General features: G+C 39.9%; 1 protein-coding gene across 3 annotated transcripts in view; it reads left to right on the top strand.

The window, feature by feature from the left end:
* Nucleotides 1–16,720, top strand: part of LOC307014749 (glutamate decarboxylase 1-like) — a 28,214-nt gene that overhangs the window by 7,406 nt on the left and 4,088 nt on the right. For 2 of the 3 annotated variants that reach the window (XM_079642856.1, XM_079642857.1), the window contains exons 2-13: nucleotides 1,547–1,651; nucleotides 2,294–2,400; nucleotides 2,882–3,017; nucleotides 5,923–6,013; nucleotides 6,869–6,981; nucleotides 8,660–8,775; nucleotides 11,807–11,886; nucleotides 12,989–13,043; nucleotides 13,203–13,319; nucleotides 14,814–14,878; nucleotides 15,815–15,893; nucleotides 16,279–16,428. In XM_079642856.1, the coding sequence (XP_079498982.1) occupies nucleotides 1,547–1,651; nucleotides 2,294–2,400; nucleotides 2,882–3,017; nucleotides 5,923–6,013; nucleotides 6,869–6,981; nucleotides 8,660–8,775; nucleotides 11,807–11,886; nucleotides 12,989–13,043; nucleotides 13,203–13,319; nucleotides 14,814–14,878; nucleotides 15,815–15,893; nucleotides 16,279–16,428 (1,214 nt within the window). Of the gene's footprint in view, nucleotides 1–701; nucleotides 820–1,546; nucleotides 1,652–2,293; nucleotides 2,401–2,881; nucleotides 3,018–5,922; nucleotides 6,014–6,868; nucleotides 6,982–8,659; nucleotides 8,776–11,806; nucleotides 11,887–12,988; nucleotides 13,044–13,202; nucleotides 13,320–14,813; nucleotides 14,879–15,814; nucleotides 15,894–16,278; nucleotides 16,429–16,720 lie in introns of those variants that run through there. The other variant, XM_079642858.1, reaches the window with a different exon arrangement.

Raw genomic sequence — 16,720 nt, 5'->3', positions numbered from 1 at the left:
ATTACAACCTCTCATATCTAATTATAAAACGGACAAGTCAAATCAAGCAATCTGATTGGTTCTTAGCCGTGATATACTGAGCGTATACCACGGGTAGAATTGTAAGTTACTTTTCACAACAAGTCAGTATCCCTCCGCGTCTGAGAAAAACAGTATAACGTTGGGCTGTTTTCAAACTGGAACAAGAAAGCAGCGGAGAAGTAACGGGGCAGAAGCTCTCCTTTTTACGCGGCGGTCCAGACAGAGACATCAAACGGCAAAACATATTCAGTGTGCATTTCCTTTGGCATTAGGGCAGGGATATCTAGATACTTTTGAAGGTTTAACATAATGAATTGTGCTACTTTTAAAGCAAATAACGATGTTTTCAAATCTGTAATCAAAGAGGTCCGCAAAAACGCTATCGACCAATCAGATTGCTTGATTTGACTTGTCAGTTTTATAAATATATTTACATTTCTTCCGTTACGAAACAAACGTACAAAGCATAAGATGGAAACATTTAAGATTAACTTTGACCTCCGGGGGGGTCTTACTATGGAGGAGTGGACTAAGGAGTGCCTATGTCCAGAAAAAAAGCACCTAAACTACGACATGCAGAGCTACGTGAAGAGCAGGTAGACCAACTGGAAAAGTAACACCATTCAAAAGCTTTCTGATGCGGGTCTTGAAACAAAGCAGAGAAATTATGAGCGTTAGTGGCCACAGGTGCGAAAGCTCTCTCCAGAGCTACTGGAAGCCCAATCTCGGGGACCCGAGAAAGTGGAGCAATATTCTTGCCACGCCAAGCAACAACAACCTCAACCTACAAGTAACCTCGTAAGCCATGCTACTGATGCTGGACAGTTTTTCATTGGGTGCACAATAAACGGCAACATGCAAATGAATGTAAATAAATAGCCAAACAATGGATCAACGCTCTCTGTCTAATATGTTCGCTAGCTGTTAGTGTTGTTGCATAGCAACCACCGCACTACACATGTTTCGTGCAGAAGGCAACGGAGGGACTATTTTATTTTGAACATCATTATTTACTAATAACCGTTTTATAAAAGCAATAGCTCACTTCAGGCCGTGATATATGCTCATTATATCACAGCTAAGGGGCGTGGTTCGGCCCGACGCGAATGAGCATATACCACGGCCTGTGGTGAGCTATTGCTTAAGTATTTGAGGTTTAATGCCAACTACCTGCAATTTAACCAATTCGGTCCTAAGGACGCATTTCACTAACGAAAAAGCATTAAAGCAAACTTACCCTTACATTGGGGGTTAGCAGGCAAGCTGTCAGGCAATTTGAATAGAAAATGTAGGTGATTTGATATGACACAAAGAAGCTTATATGCTGCCTGCTTGTGATAGACACTAGTGAGTATATTGCAAGCTGTGCAAAACTAAAAGCGCAAGATATGAAAATGACTTTGTGAGCTTCATCTCAGAACAACTCTTTAAATGAAGGAGAAGTCGGTCCTTTACTTGCTACTAGTTCCTCAACGTGTACGTTTATTTCAACTGTGATGAAACGTTACGTGTTTTGTACTTTCAGACATAATAAGTGCTACATCAGCTGGCAAGGAGAAGCAGCAGGTCTCGGTAGCAGTGAGAGGCAATGGACAGACACCTGATGACTTCAGCAGTATCTACAGCAAAGGTGAGAGAGAAAGACGTTTTTGGACCGCCTGATAGTCAAGACCAGGGTCTTCGGTCACTGATGGTCAGCATGTCCAGGGCTCTGTGAGGGGCATACAAATTCATCTTTACAAACCCCAATCAATCAATCCATCAATCAATCAGTGTGTTTCCATAGAGTGAACTACAAAAAACATGCTTGCCCACTTTCAGAAAAGTAGAGACTGGCACTGAATCACAGATAAATCATTAAAGATAAGTAGGCATGCCAAAAAATATAACCGATTTTAACTGACAGCTATTTATCACTTCTGATAGCCAAATGCTTATGCAAACATGTGCCATTTCTCCAGGTGAGGCAACTTTCATTTGAAAGAGAAATACTGTATATGTATGTGTAGGTGTGTCGGTGTGTGTGTGTCAGTGTGTTTGGTTAGTCCTTGAACTAGATTATCAGATTGTTGGTCCCCATCAAGAATAAAAACAAGTCTACCTGTGCGCATTTGTTTTTTGTTTGTGATTAAGCGCATGTGAAAGGTTGGTCCCTGCAAGTGATGATCAGAGTTGTGTCTCCAGTGAGATTAAAAACCAGTATGTGTGTGTGTGTGTGTGTGTGTGTGTGTGTGTGTGTGTGTGCGCGTGTGTGTGTCTGTTTGGTGCACAGATCTGCTCCCAGCTGCAGGAGGCGAGGAGATGACCAGAGGGTTCCTGCAGGAGCTGGTTCACATCCTGTTGACCTACATCAGCAAGTCCAGTCAGAGGAGCTCCAAGGTGCCCACCAGCTTCAAAAAGCAATATGTTGTCCAGCGGGGTTACCGTAGAATCCTGAACAGTATCTTAACCCGTTGTACTATGACGTTCAAACAGAACCATTCTATTGGCTGGAAAGGGAACATAAACAAATGGGTGCAGATACATAGTAATGGATTTAAGGGAATTTAATGATTAGAAAACACTTTCCTATGGTTTCAGTAAACACTGCTGATACACATGGAAATTAAATAAAGATTAAAGAGGGAAAAATGAATGGAAAAAGCTAAAGATTAAGACATTGCACATCCCAAAAGTGTATTTTCTTTAACAGAGTTGGATATGAAAATCCAAAGCATAATAGTGACGGATTTTGGATATGGGCCTGAATAGTCAAGGAAATGTGGTTTCAATGTCACAAAAAAAGGTTTGTTAAATGTTCATTCAAATTAATAAGCATGAGACACAGGCAATTAAACAAATATTTCTCTTTGTGTTTTAGGTCCTTGACTTCCACCACCCTCACCAGCTGAGGGAGGGGCTGGACGGCTTCAGCCTGGAGCTGCCCGACCAACCAGAGAATCTGGAGCAGATCCTGGTGGACTGTAGAGACACTCTCAAGTATGGTGTCCGTACAGGTGCGTGTGTGTGTGTGTGTGTTTGTGTGTGTGTGTGTGTGTGTGTGTGTGTGTGTGTGTGTGTGTGTGTGTGTGTGTGAAAGGTTGGTTCCTCACAAGTATTGATCAGCTCTTGCTGCCCAATGCAAATAAAAGCGAGTATGTGTGTGCGCACATAACAAATGTAATGTTTTCTTAACCTTGTCATAGTTTCATTCATGACTAATAACAGCATATTTTTTTAAATAAAGTTTAACAATAATCTGTTTAGTGTTTACCAACTACTACATTTTCCTTGTAAACAAGCATTATTATTATTCACAGTTATATGTATTGCTCCAGTCATCAAGGTAGTGGTACAAGGAAGTGAAAGGTTTTCAATTTGCTTCATTACATGTACTTGTACTTGTTTGCATAACGCACAGTTAAAACAGCACACAAACACGAACTAGACAATTCAACTCATTTCACAACACTTTTAAACAGCAACGCGTACTGGAAATAAGACTTTCATTGTGCGTCATTTCATCACTTCCTCTTCAAGTCATGGAAAAACTCTATACAACTCTAAGAAAATTTGTGTATGCGTGTGAACACATTTACATTTGACAGCACTCAAAGAGATTACATTATGATATGTGGAAATCAGCTTGTGCTTTCTTGGCATCGAACAAAGACATTAATTGTGGGTTATTCATCTTATACAAACATTCCTTATTCAGGACAACCGTCACCTGCGGCACTGCTTGCGCAAGTGGGTCTTTGCTTCTTCATATAGATTTAATTATAAAGATTCGCTCTAACAAACTCTCTTGTGCAATATTGTGCAATGCTTTAAAGTAAATGTTAAAGTAAAGTAAATGTGGAAAGAAATCCAAAATGGACATCCAGTTGCAGGGTAGCTTGTGAATTTACTCCAAATGTCACTAAAGTCTTATTTAAGTGTTGAATATAATTCAAATTTTTTATAAAAATGTGCAAATGAACTACATTTATAAAATGCAATGTAGTGGTAGAAGTACACGATGTATATCAAAACTGTTCCTAAGTACAGTACTTGAGTAAATGTACTTAGTTAGTTTACATCACTGCTTAAACTTCAAATCTCTGTGAAATGACTGTGCGAGCAGTAAGGGCCTGATTGGTCACATTTGACTTTTTGTTTTATCTTTATTGCTATACTTTAAAGTGGACCTATCATGCTATATTGAAAAACATACTGCTCATACCCAGTGGCATTTTTTTATGTACAAAAGTGGTGGGGCACAAAAAACGTAGATGTCTATAAGCTTCTGCAGTGACGTGCAGTGAGGTTCATGGCTGGCGAGGCACTGACTCTGACTCTTCAGGTTTACTAATATTATATTTTGACCTAAATCAAAATATAATATAATTTTCAAAAGCTTTTTTTGTCTGATGCTTCAATTAATTTTAAACAGACAGTTCAACAAAAGGATACCCAAAAAATGTAATGTTATCATTTAAATATTGAATTGTTCTCTCTTAGCCTCTTAAGCACTGAGCCTGTTTTTCAGATTTCAGGCTCCAAAATGCCACTAACACAGCAAAGACTATATCTTCACTTCTAAAAGGGGTAAATTAATAATCTTTTCTCTCAAAGCAAGGTTACATCTGTGAGTTGGGTGTAGAGGTGTCAGAATCAATCTAGATGTTTTTATTTTAAAGTAAATTCAGATGGAACATAGTAAAAACATGTAAATAATAATGTCCGCCTAAAAAGAAAACATTACTTATGGTGAAAACCATCCTTGAATGATGGGTTAGTAGACTAAAAGCTTTAGGAATCCAGACTATAACATATAATAAGTACCCTGTATCAAGATTGATGCAAAACAAGTGAAATTTGACCTTTTTAGAGAGGTTTAGAAAAATAAAGTCCAGGCGGACTCACCTCTGGATAATTTGGGAACCATCAGTTCCATTTGACCTTTTTCTCTGTAAAAATAATTGTATTACTTTGAATTATCACTATAGGTATTCATTCCATCCAAATACAACTGTTGTGAACAAATTAAAAATTAAAAAAACATACTCTGTTATCCTCCCCACAATGCTAACAGTGAGCCAGCCTCTGGATCAGCCCTGAGCGAAAAATGCTAAAATATTATGCACCGGAAATCATTCCTAGCTCCCTTATTACTCATCCCAGCTGCACATCCAACACATCGTTTATGATCGTGATCGATTATTTCTGAAACAGTATGGAGCTCAAATGCTTTTTCTCTTGCGGGTTTATCACAAGGCGAGTTCCTTTTTATTTCCTGCTTTTTAAACACATGTCTCTCCAGTACAGGTTAGCTCTGAGTGTTAGCGAGGCTTGCTAATGTAAACAAAGACCAGATTACGTCCAAAACACGTCCGGCATTGTTTCTGATAGCAACTCTCTGTGGGTCCGCCGCCGTTTTGACATCATATCGGCAGCAAATCTGTATCCGCTCGTTGGACCACCGTTTTTACGAGATGTGGGTACGGAGGAAAAGAGAAAGCGTTTTATTTTCTGACGCTGCGTGAGTTCCCCAACGCACCGGGGAGCATACTTGCCAACCCTCCCGATTTTCGCGGGAGACTCCCGATCTCATTGCCCTCTCCCGGTTTCCTCCCGGGGTCATATTTCTCCCGCATTTCTGACAAAATCTGATTTACTCAGGACTGTTTCCACTCGGACTTTAATACAGCTACACCATTGCTTGGTTTCCATGGTAGCACGTCTCTTTAGTAGCGCGCGCAACTGAAAGTCTGAGAGGGTGAGGAAGATATATCACAGAAAACAGAACAATAATCGACTACTCTACTCTGCTCACTACTTTCCTGTGAAATACAGGTCCAGCCCACACATATGCTCCATCCAGGACGGACATCAAAAAGTGCATTTGGCATGATCATTCTCGTATTACTTTTTTTTCAGGTCATCCCCGTTTCTTCAACCAGCTGTCTTCAGGTCTGGATGTGATTGGTGTAGCAGGAGAGTGGCTAACCTCGGTAGCCAACACCAACATGTAAGATCTCAACAATAAAAGTTTACTCAAGGACTCTACCTTACGCACTTGTTTTTTACTTGTTTACTTCTTCTTATCAAATTGAAGTATTTATACTTATTGGATGTATTATGTCAACAGATTTCACATAACTATTAGGTTAGTCGAAAACAATAATATTAAGTTGAACCTAATATTTTAGTTTGAACTTAATATTATTGCTCTCAACTAACCTAATACAGTTTGGTGAAATCTGTTGAAATACAGTAATACACTTAATTAAAGTCAATGGTTCAGTTTTTTCAGTGTACAGCTTATGAAATAAAATCCATATTCTTAGAGTCTAGTTGGGTCCTCATAGCATGGTGCAGGATTTCTAAAACCTAAAAAACCCCATCTAAAATCAAAATGTTGGATTTCTTTTTGATATTCCCTCCAGACTGTCATTGTTAGAGCAAAGCTTTTAATGAAAAAGAAAGAGCCACGCGTAAGTCAGTGTCTCATGTGACTGCAGGCCATTAAACAGGAGGCACGAGTCCTGAGCCCAGAAATTAGTTAGCATTTTGATATTTTTCGGTAGAGGTAAACATTTTTGTGGTTAACAACCGCTGAAAAGATGTTCACGTTTATTTCTACAACATAAAATATGTCAGTAAATACCCCACTGGCTAATGTCTGAAGCTTGAATTTGTGACTCAATGCTCTAAGCGTCATTACGCCGAACGTTAGCCACCTTTAGTTTAGCGGTGGTGATGTAAAGACATGTGACCGTGATGAGGTTCCTTTACAGAAACAAATGTTTGCAAGAACCGAGTTATAAAACGAGTCTTTTGTCTTTACAGTATAATAATACAACTCAATGTTTTTCTTTTCCAGGTTCACATATGAGGTGTCTCCTGTTTTCATCCTCATGGAGGAGTTTCTGCTGAAGAAGATGCAAAGCATTGTGGGATGGTCTGCGGACGTGGGGGATGGAATCTTCTGTCCAGGTAATGGATGCAGGAATGAATGAATGGATGGATTGGAACTTATTTTGAGAGACATTTGAAAGATTTAGGTGTGATGCTGAACATATCAAGAAACAAAAAGTTTAAGGTATGATGTCACTTTTATTTTGCTTCAGAAGTCAGGAGCAAAGGGTAGTCAGTATGTCACCCGTAAAGCAGGTTATAGAAAGTTACCTTTTAAATGAAATTATGATTTATTTACTTTTACAAACAGTTAAGCAATCGGGCAGAAGTCAGATATTTACTGCAGGACAAGGCGCTTTCACACCAGAGCACTTTTCCCAGGAATAGTTCCGATAGTTCTTGGGACTTTGGTTTCACACCAAAAAGATCTGGAACTAGAACCTAGTTTGCGCAAACCTTTTCACCCCTTTTCAGTCCCCGCTAGAGAGCAGAGGCTTTCCTGGGGAAAAAAAGGTTCCGATTTCTGATTGGCTGGGCGGATTGCAAACCATGCCCCGTAAAACTCAGAAAGGTTTTTTTAAGCCGCCATTTTATTTGCTCGCATTAGCATTATTAGCATTAGCATTAGCCCAGCGCACAAACGGAGAGAGACTAACTTATGGAAACACAAAAAAACATGGGAGCGGTGGAGATGAGGAGGTGTCGGCGCTTCTGGCGATTAACACAGAAGACGCTAACCAGCAGCTTCTACTGAAGCCAGTCCCCAACTCCGGGGACTTCGGGTGGCAGTATACGCCGTGAAGTTGTTTGCAGCCTGCCAGTAAACCCAGAAGAAGAAGAAGTGACGTCAGCGGCTTCATTTGCGTAATCCTCCCTCAGGGACTTATTCCGGTGTGAACGCGATTTACTAGGACAGTTCCAGGGACTAAAGAGTTCTGCAGGACTAAGTACTTGGTGTGAAAGCGGCTATAGACTGTATATGGTTGGACACTGTAACAGTAGAGGAGTCTGGGGGAATTGCACCACCTAACTAACTTTTAAATAACTTTGTTTAATAACAGCAACAAAATGAAACAGTATGAAGTGATTTGTAAATATAAATACAAATCTAACTAAAGGTTTTCATGAATACCTACTTTTATTGTGAAATTGACATGTGACCTATTTTTACCCTTTAACCGAAATCAAGAACCGATAAGAACAGAAATCGATAAGCAGAACAGAAATTGGAACCGGTGTCGTTCAAATCCAAACGATTTCCAACCCTACACATTAAGCATTATTCTCAGCGTGAGGTGTGCAAAAGGCACTTTCTAAATCGTATGATGGTATTGGGATACAACAGACTTCTTTATAAAGAATGGTTTTAGTAAAAGCGTCACAAATAAAACTGAATTGTACCTTAGAGAGCTGTCGTTACCTACTAAGTCATTGTATCCACATTACTGATGATTATATATATCTCACTATGTTCATTTTTTAGGGTAAGGGTTAGAATATAAAAGCACCTATAGCCAATCATCACAATGTCAATATTGAGATATTTGGTTGTGTCTTCAGAAGTCCAGGAAAAGTTTACTTTATTTAAATAACAGAAGTTTATACATTAACACATTCAGCATTATTCTCAGCATATAAAGGCATTTTTCATTACATGCATTAAAATATGTGTCCTGCATATAGAGTGCAACAAAAAAATACAGACTCAGGTTTTGAGTGTGGTTGCTTTTTAAACTGTGCATTGTGTTTCCTGAAGGAGGAACAATATCCAACCTGTACAGCATCCTGGTGGCCAGATACCACTTCTACCCCGAGGTGAAGACCAAAGGCATGGCAGCCCTGCCCCGGCTGGCCCTCTTCACCTCAGAACATGTAAACAAACCACACACACTCACTGTCACACGCACTCACTGTCACACTCTGTAGGACGGGGTTGTTTGAGTTCAGGAGTTATTGTGTGAGCCAGATTATAAATCAGTCTGAGGTTTCACAGGGTCACACAGAAAATAACTTTCAAATGAAAACAGTTTTCTTTTAAACAACGAGGGAACACAAGCCTATGTTTATCTCCGGAGTCTCAGTCTCCAACTTCACTCGTGCCTTCCCTTTGTCGATGTTATATACTTTATCAGAGGGGGTACTCTTACTCCAGTAAAAGTAGCAGTGTAAAAGTCTACGACCAAAAGTAACATTTTAAATATTTTATTATAATTATTAATGCATTAATGTGTTCATCATTTCAATGTTTCACTTTGTACAAGAGGGGATTATTTGAATTACTTTATATACAATACTAACCTATAATAATACATTACAATGAATTATCTGATTTATATTTTTTAAGTAACTAAATATTTCCATACAAAAAGTAGTGGAGTAGCCCAAAGTGAAAATACTCAAGTAAAGTACAAGCACCTCAACTTTTGACTTAAGTACTGTACTTGAGTAAATGTATTTAGTTACATTACACCACTGGATTTAACTAAATATGGTCGCTGTGACTGAGCATGTCTGCACGAGCCGACAAGGTGGATGCATGTGATGCGTTCAGGTCCTCAGGGTTTCTCACTCTTCAGCCTCAGATAGCCCCTACACTGTATACAGCATCCCTACAGTGTCCTGAATCTGACCCTGCGTCAGATCCTAGCTTTAGCCAGGGCAGGAACAACTGCACATCTTAAACTGACACTTAGTTTTTAACTGAATACATTTGATAATACACCATTATTTTATAAAACACTTCTTCCATGGTGGATTGTGAAGCTGTGAACAAATGCAACGTCCGTCTGACCCACCGTGGAGCGATGAGATAAGAACTAAGGTTTCTTTTATGTTTGAGAATGTTGCCGACGGCATTGGCAGAACTTTTACGACCAAGGTACGATTTAAACGTTTGTTTTTTTGTTCTAATTGAAACTAAAAAACAAACGGTTAAAACGTACCTTGGTCTTTTACATGACACCATTAAAAGAAAATCTATTTGTGGACAACAATGACCATTAACAATGAATTGAATCACATTTTCAGTTGAGATATTCTTACATTTAATCGAGGTAAAGGTAAATTCCATTTGGTCTTTTGTAATGGTTTGTTTTGGTCTTTGAGCGCGGTCAAAGAGATCTCAAGTTATCAGTGACATGAGCTCAGCAAACTCGTGTGGTGGAAATCTCTCATCGAAATGAGACAGATTGTCTTTGAGAATGTAATAGGCTTTTCTGCGCAGGAAAGGATCCGAACCTCAGAGTCACGGGTCTGAAAGTCTGAATGAAGTGTGTTGAAACACCTGCGTCCTTGAAACGGCCAACCAAGTGCAAAAACAACTCCCTATCTGGTAATACTGAGCCACACAGTTAATCGTAAATCAAACATAGCGTTGTATTATGTGGGAAAGGGGGACTCAGTCCTTTCCCACTCTCATGGGACTTGAATACGCCAAACACATCGAATGGACATTTCTATTACACTTACATAATAAAATGTCCATCACTCTCGCAGACCCAGATTCCATCAATACATGGATTATTGTAGGGAAGTCCCCAGCCAGTCTACTTAGCAGTGAGCATGCCACTTCCTAATAGTCAGTTTCTCACTCAAAGACACATACTGTTGTTCTTTAATGCTGATGAAAAGCATTATAAAGAATGGTTTTAGTGAAAGGATAAAAAACAAAACGTAATTGTACCTTTACCTAGTACGTCATTGTATTCTTTATTTAGAATAAAACAAGCACCTATAGTCAACCCTACAATACAGTGGTGGAAAAGTACATACTCAAGTACTTGCTTGAGTACACATGTTGAGGTACTTGGACTTTTCGTTTTATACTACTTTATACTTCTACTCATTTTGGAACTAATTTTACTCCACTACATTTATTTTTATTTACCAGTTACTTTATAAATTCAGATTTTGACACAATTCTCAGGAATTCTTTTTAAAATGTGATTATTTGATATAGATTAAACCATCCAACATTATATCTAAGTTACTTAAAGGTGGGGTAGGTACATTTGAGAAACCGGCTCGGGATACACTTGTTGTTATATTCCATGGAATGCTCTTAACATCCCGATAGCAATGAATATCTGAAGAGCTTTGACAACAAATCCATAAAATAATATCATCTGTGGAAGCCGTGGCGCTGTAAAAAGCACGACCAATCATCTGAGCCGGCCCGGCTAAAATAACTGGATGGCCTACCTGCCTGTCAGCCTTCCATCTGTGCACAAACTTATCTCGTGCCCTCATTGGTCATGAGCGCGTTCGTGTGTGTTGGAGGAGGGGCTCTGGAAGGAAGTGGCAGATTTTTTCCCGGCTGTGTATTTTCAAATTCTAGCGCCCTCCAGCTGGTTTCTCCAAAATTACCTACCTCACCTTTAAACAATGAGTGTGGCTTTTTGTCCAAAAATATTTCACAGTTCCAGCTGTGTATTTTCGGAGTTTTTTCTACAATGAGTACTTTTACTTTTACTCTTTCAGTACATTTTCCTAATCGTACTTACTTACTTTTACTCACTTTCCATTCTTGATGCATTACTTTAACTTGAACTTGAGCATTTTCACAGTGTTAGTACTTATAGTAAAGAATCAAATAATTTTTCCTCCAATTCTACAATATCATCACAATATCGATATTGAAACATTTTGTCAAACATTTTGTGATATTTGATATACTTCATGTTGCTTGGTCCTACCTTGCTCACCAACCTTTAATCTGAACAGAAAGACAGAATGACAGGACGGCATTTCTGTGAACAAAAAGCTGAGGCTCTGGATAGAGGCATCTGTACACCTGGCTCTTCTCCTTAGAACCAAACTATACTCTGTGCTTTCAGCTGCACCGTAGGCGTTGTCTTTGAAATGGGACAAATTAAGATGAATGGATGTTTTTTCTCCCATTCAGAGTCACTATTCAGTGAAGAAATCTGCTTCCGTGCTGGGGATGGGCAGCGAGAATGTGTTCGTGGTGAAATGCGATGAAAGGTGGGTCCGATAGGATGTTAAAAGTTAATGCTCAACAAAAGACTGTTAAATGTTTGCTCACCTGTTGCAGCTTTCAGTGTGTGTGTGTGTGTGTGTGTGTGTGTGTGTGTGTGTGTGTCTGTCTGTCTGTCTGTCTGTCTGTGTGTGTGTGTGTGTGTCTGTGTGTCTGTGTGTGTCTGTCTGTCTGTCTGTCTGTCTGTCTGTGTGTGTGTAATATTATTGCTTTCAATCAACCTAATACAGTTATGTGTAATTTGTTCACATAACACATTTTATTAAATTCAACATTTCAAATGTTTCAGTTGTTCTCTCAGCGTACCAAACAACAATACAACATGCGTTTTTATTCCTGCTTTAACTTGTAATAACTTAAAGGTCCCATGTCATGCTTTTCTGGTTATCACCCGTCCCCTTGTGTGTTATGTAGCTTGTTCTGCTTGTGAACGGTCTGCAAAGTCACAAACCCTCAAAGTAACCAGAAAATATCTATCTCTGCTGCCCCAGAACGCCTCGTTGTAGATTTCTCTTTTTCAGAGTGGGCGAGCTGACCAATCAGAGCACACTGGGCTCATAGGGAGAGGGGTGGGGGTGGGGTGGGGGGGCAGGAGCTCCAACAAGCCGTGTAGGACAGAGAGTGAATACACAGACTATACAGAGATGCTGTATGAGAAACCAATGTGATTTTGAACATTGAACAATGTAAATCTATTCTAGTAGACCAATGGATATATGATCAGTAGAGATGGCCATGACATGGGACCTTTAAAATGACTGTATTCCACATGCATTAAAGTATTTTCGAAGTTATATAGTCAGTCACACAGCCCTATGCTGTTTAATTTATTTATATATACTTTATTAATCCCCGTGGGGATTTTGTTCCTCTGCATTTGACCCATCCTAGTGTTAGGAGCAGTGGGCTGCCATTTTGAACAGTGCCCGGGGAGCAGTGTAGGGAACGGTGCCTTGCTCAAGGAAACCTCGGTAGCACTTGATCTTGCCGGGACTTGAACTAGTGACCTTCCAGTTGCCAAGCCAAGTCCCTATCAACTTCGCCACCACCGCCCTTTACTGAACCCTTGTCTGCTCTGGCTCTTTTCAGAGGGAAAATGATTCCTGCTGACCTCGAGTCTTCCATTGTTGCAGCTAAAGAAAAGGTAGTGGAGAAAGATTTAAAAAAGAAAGAAAGAATGTCCCGTTCAATGGAGAACAATGGGTCCACATTTTCTGTTATCCCACACTATCATGACATACTTTAATTGACTCTGGATCAGTGCATCCACATGAAGAGACTGACTTGAGTTCTCTCTCCTCAGGGTTTTGTTCCATTCTATGTGAATGCGACAGCAGGAACCACGGTGTACGGAGCCTTCGATCCTCTCAACGCCATCGCTGACATCTGCCACAGACACACACTGTGGATGCATGTTGATGTAAGGCAGTGGTGGAGGAAGTAGACTACTCAGATCTTTAGCTCAAACACAAGTAGTGATACCACAGTTTAGAGTTGGTTACATCTTCGTTGAAGTTCTGCCATACATAAGAATGTCGGACGTGTTTTGCAGCACCTCGTTTACCTCCATTTTTTTCACGACTAGTCGACTAGGGCCTACAGCGCCGCCTATTGGTAAAGGTAGTCGATTAGTTGGTGAAACCCCTAGTATAGATTATTTGTTAGAAGTTAAACCCCTTCATTGTTTTGTATACCAAAACTAATGTAATCATCCTGCAGAAGGATATATATATATATATATTATATATATATATATATATATATATAATATATACTACCGTTAATAATAACAGTATAATACCCGTAGAAGAGATTAAAGCATGTTTTTGGTTTTGTTGGTTTTTAAGTCAGTTACTAGGTCGATTAAAGGGGACCTATTATGCTATATTTGAAACATCTATTGTAGGGTCATACGTATACAAAACATGTCTGTGAAGTGTTTTGCTCAAATACCAAACAGATCGCCCATTGTAGCCATTTCTCATTCTGCTCATACCCCTCTTTTGCAGCCCTGTTCCAAAAAGGCTGATTCTGTGACTGTAGCTTTAAATGGAACGGCTGCTGCTAGCCACGCCCCTTTGTAGCGTCACGCAGCGTTTCCCTGCTAAGAGAGTTTTCTACCGGGAGAAGCTCAGCTAAACGCTGCCGTGATTAAACGCCATATTATATTCCCAACCACTTCAAGCATTATTTCTGAAACAGTTTGGAGCTCGAACGTTTCTCTCAAGCAGGGTTTACCACAAGGACATTACATTACACATATTCTCTCCAGTTGCCTACAGCGTTAGCTCGATGGTTAGCTCTAAGTGTTAGCATGCTTGCTAATGTAAACACAGACCATATTACTCCCAAATCACGCCGCGCGTTGTTTCTGATACAGCACCTAGCTTGACATGTGCTTTCTTAAGTGAAAGTAAAACAGTGCCATGATATGTATGTAACAACTGTACTCTAAGTGCCTCCTGCAGACATCCTGCTGAATACACAGACACACCGCTGGGGAGGGGATTCAGCTAGACGGCTGTAGACAGAGACGATAGGTTGGGACTTGTCACGTGTGCCACATGTCGCCAATGACGTCGTACGAGCAAAAATCCTGGATCTGCTCGTTTGCACCCCCGTTTTTTTTTTTTTTTTTTCATGATGTGTGTAAGGAGGAGTAGAGATAGGATTGTATTTTCTGAATTATTGTGAGTCTCCGTACACACCAGTGACACATATGTATGTATAAAATACATCAAAAAGTGCATTTTGCATAATAGGTCCCCTTTAAGGTAGTGCACTGAATAACCCGTGTTTAGTCATGGCTGCTCTGCTTTTATGTTTGAATAAATAAAGCTTTCTCATTGGGTGGGGGGTGGGAACGCAGTGTTGGATCATGTTTCTGAGGAATCTCTTTGATTTTTGCTTGCAGGCGGCGTGGGGTGGGGGCCTGCTGATGTCAGACAGACACAGGATGAAACTACAGGGCATTGAACGGTAAAACCACACAACCTATCCACTTCACTCAGCATGTCTTTGTTTCCTACAGGAGTTTCTGTGGAGCAACCACTACAAAGAATACGTGCAGCTCATTGCGGATCCCAGCCTCATCACCTGATTTCCTTTTTATAATAAGATACTGTGTGTGCATGATAAGCATAGCTAAGGTTAGCATCAAATGGTGCAGTGACGATTTATTTTTGTGGGTTAACAAGTTAGCTTGGCCAGGTCTCCCTTCCATTGGATTTGAGAATATTGCAGAAAACCAGCTCTGTGGCAAATTACCATAACCACTGCTAAGCAAAATGTGGCTAATGCTGGACACATGTTAGCAACCGCTGTTCCACATATAAGCTCTGTACTTTTAGCAGTGGGGTATTTACTGACATATTTTATGTCGTAGAACAAAACTCAAAAATCAATTTCACTTTATTCAGGAATCTAACCAAAAACACATTTAAAAAAACGTTGCCTTCAAGAGGTTGGAACTGGTAGTGGTAAAATGCTAACCTTTCCCCCGGTTTTGCACAAATAGACTGTATGGTGATCGTTCTGTAGAGGTGGTTGTTTGTCCCCTCTTGTTGTAATACACTTTGTCTTTGCATTTCATTTGTGAAAATGAACATCATTTGGTGTGTTTTCATTGTTTTACAACCTGCATTTCAATAATGCAACTGTAGCACATTAGCCTCACATTGTTGAATCTTGTTTTTCTGTAGCTTACTACTACATGTTGTTGTTGTTGTTGTTGGGTCAACATTCATTAGCCCCTCCTATAAACATGTATCCCCCTAAGGCTCCTAGGCTGAGCATTATTGTAGGTGCCCTTACACAGTGAATTGCTTTTATAAACATAATAACTTGTGTGTGCTGTGATTGCTAAAACCAGTCTGATAGTTGATCCAATTTACATTTGAAGTGATTGTTTTCCAGAGCCTGGTCCGTCACCTGGAATCCTCACAAGATGATGGGCGTCCCTCTGCAGTGCTCTGCCATACTGATCAAGAAGAGGGTGAGACATAATGCTGTACCCTTTAATTGAAGTGTACATAAAACATCACAATCTTTGGAGGCTATCAACTGAATGTTTGTAGCCATGCTGACACGGCTTGTTGGTGTGTGTATCTGTCCAAAACTCTCCTCTTCACAACTATTAGATGCATTGGACATTTGTACAGATATTTAGGATGCCTTCAGAATGAATACTAAGGACCATGGCCCCACTATGAGAGTGAAATAGGTGGTCTAGGGTAAACAATTGGGTTCATTCATCGTCTTTGTCAACTTTGGAGAAATGTCTTAAAAATATATCCTAAACAGCTGGTGTGGCTGTTGACTGTTAATCTTGTTCTGCAAAAATATTTTTTTTTTAAATACTATTTTGTGTTCATCCTCAGGGTCTCTTACAGGGGTGTAATGAGATTGGGGCCACTTACCTCTTCCAGACGGACAAACACTACGATGTGAACTACGACACCGGAGATAAGAGCATCCAGTGTGGCCGACATCAGGACGTCTTCAAGCTTTGGCTCATGTGGAAGGCAAAGGTATTCCTGTGCAATACGAGAGTGACTCATGTGAAGACCGCATCTGATTTTCTCTTGATGTTGGGGACTTCCTTTTCGATGGGAATCCTTTTCTTTTTGTCCTTATGTTTATTAGATAAAATATGCACAAATGTATTTTAACGATTAGTTGGGCCACCAGTGAAGCAGCGATGACGTAGTGTATTTTTCTAAGCTGCTTTACAAGTTAGCATCACGAGGGCTCAAACGACAAAAAGCAATGGGATTCTTTCAACGGGAAAGTTGAAGAAAATAATTATGATTAGTTTTGTTC

This window comes from Notothenia rossii, assembly GCF_949606895.1.
Source record: "Notothenia rossii genome assembly, chromosome: 8".
In the NCBI taxonomy this organism is placed as follows: Eukaryota; Metazoa; Chordata; class Actinopteri; order Perciformes; family Nototheniidae; genus Notothenia; species Notothenia rossii.
Note: the sequence above shows the minus strand (reverse complement) of the source record. Positions and strands in the feature narration are given on the sequence as shown.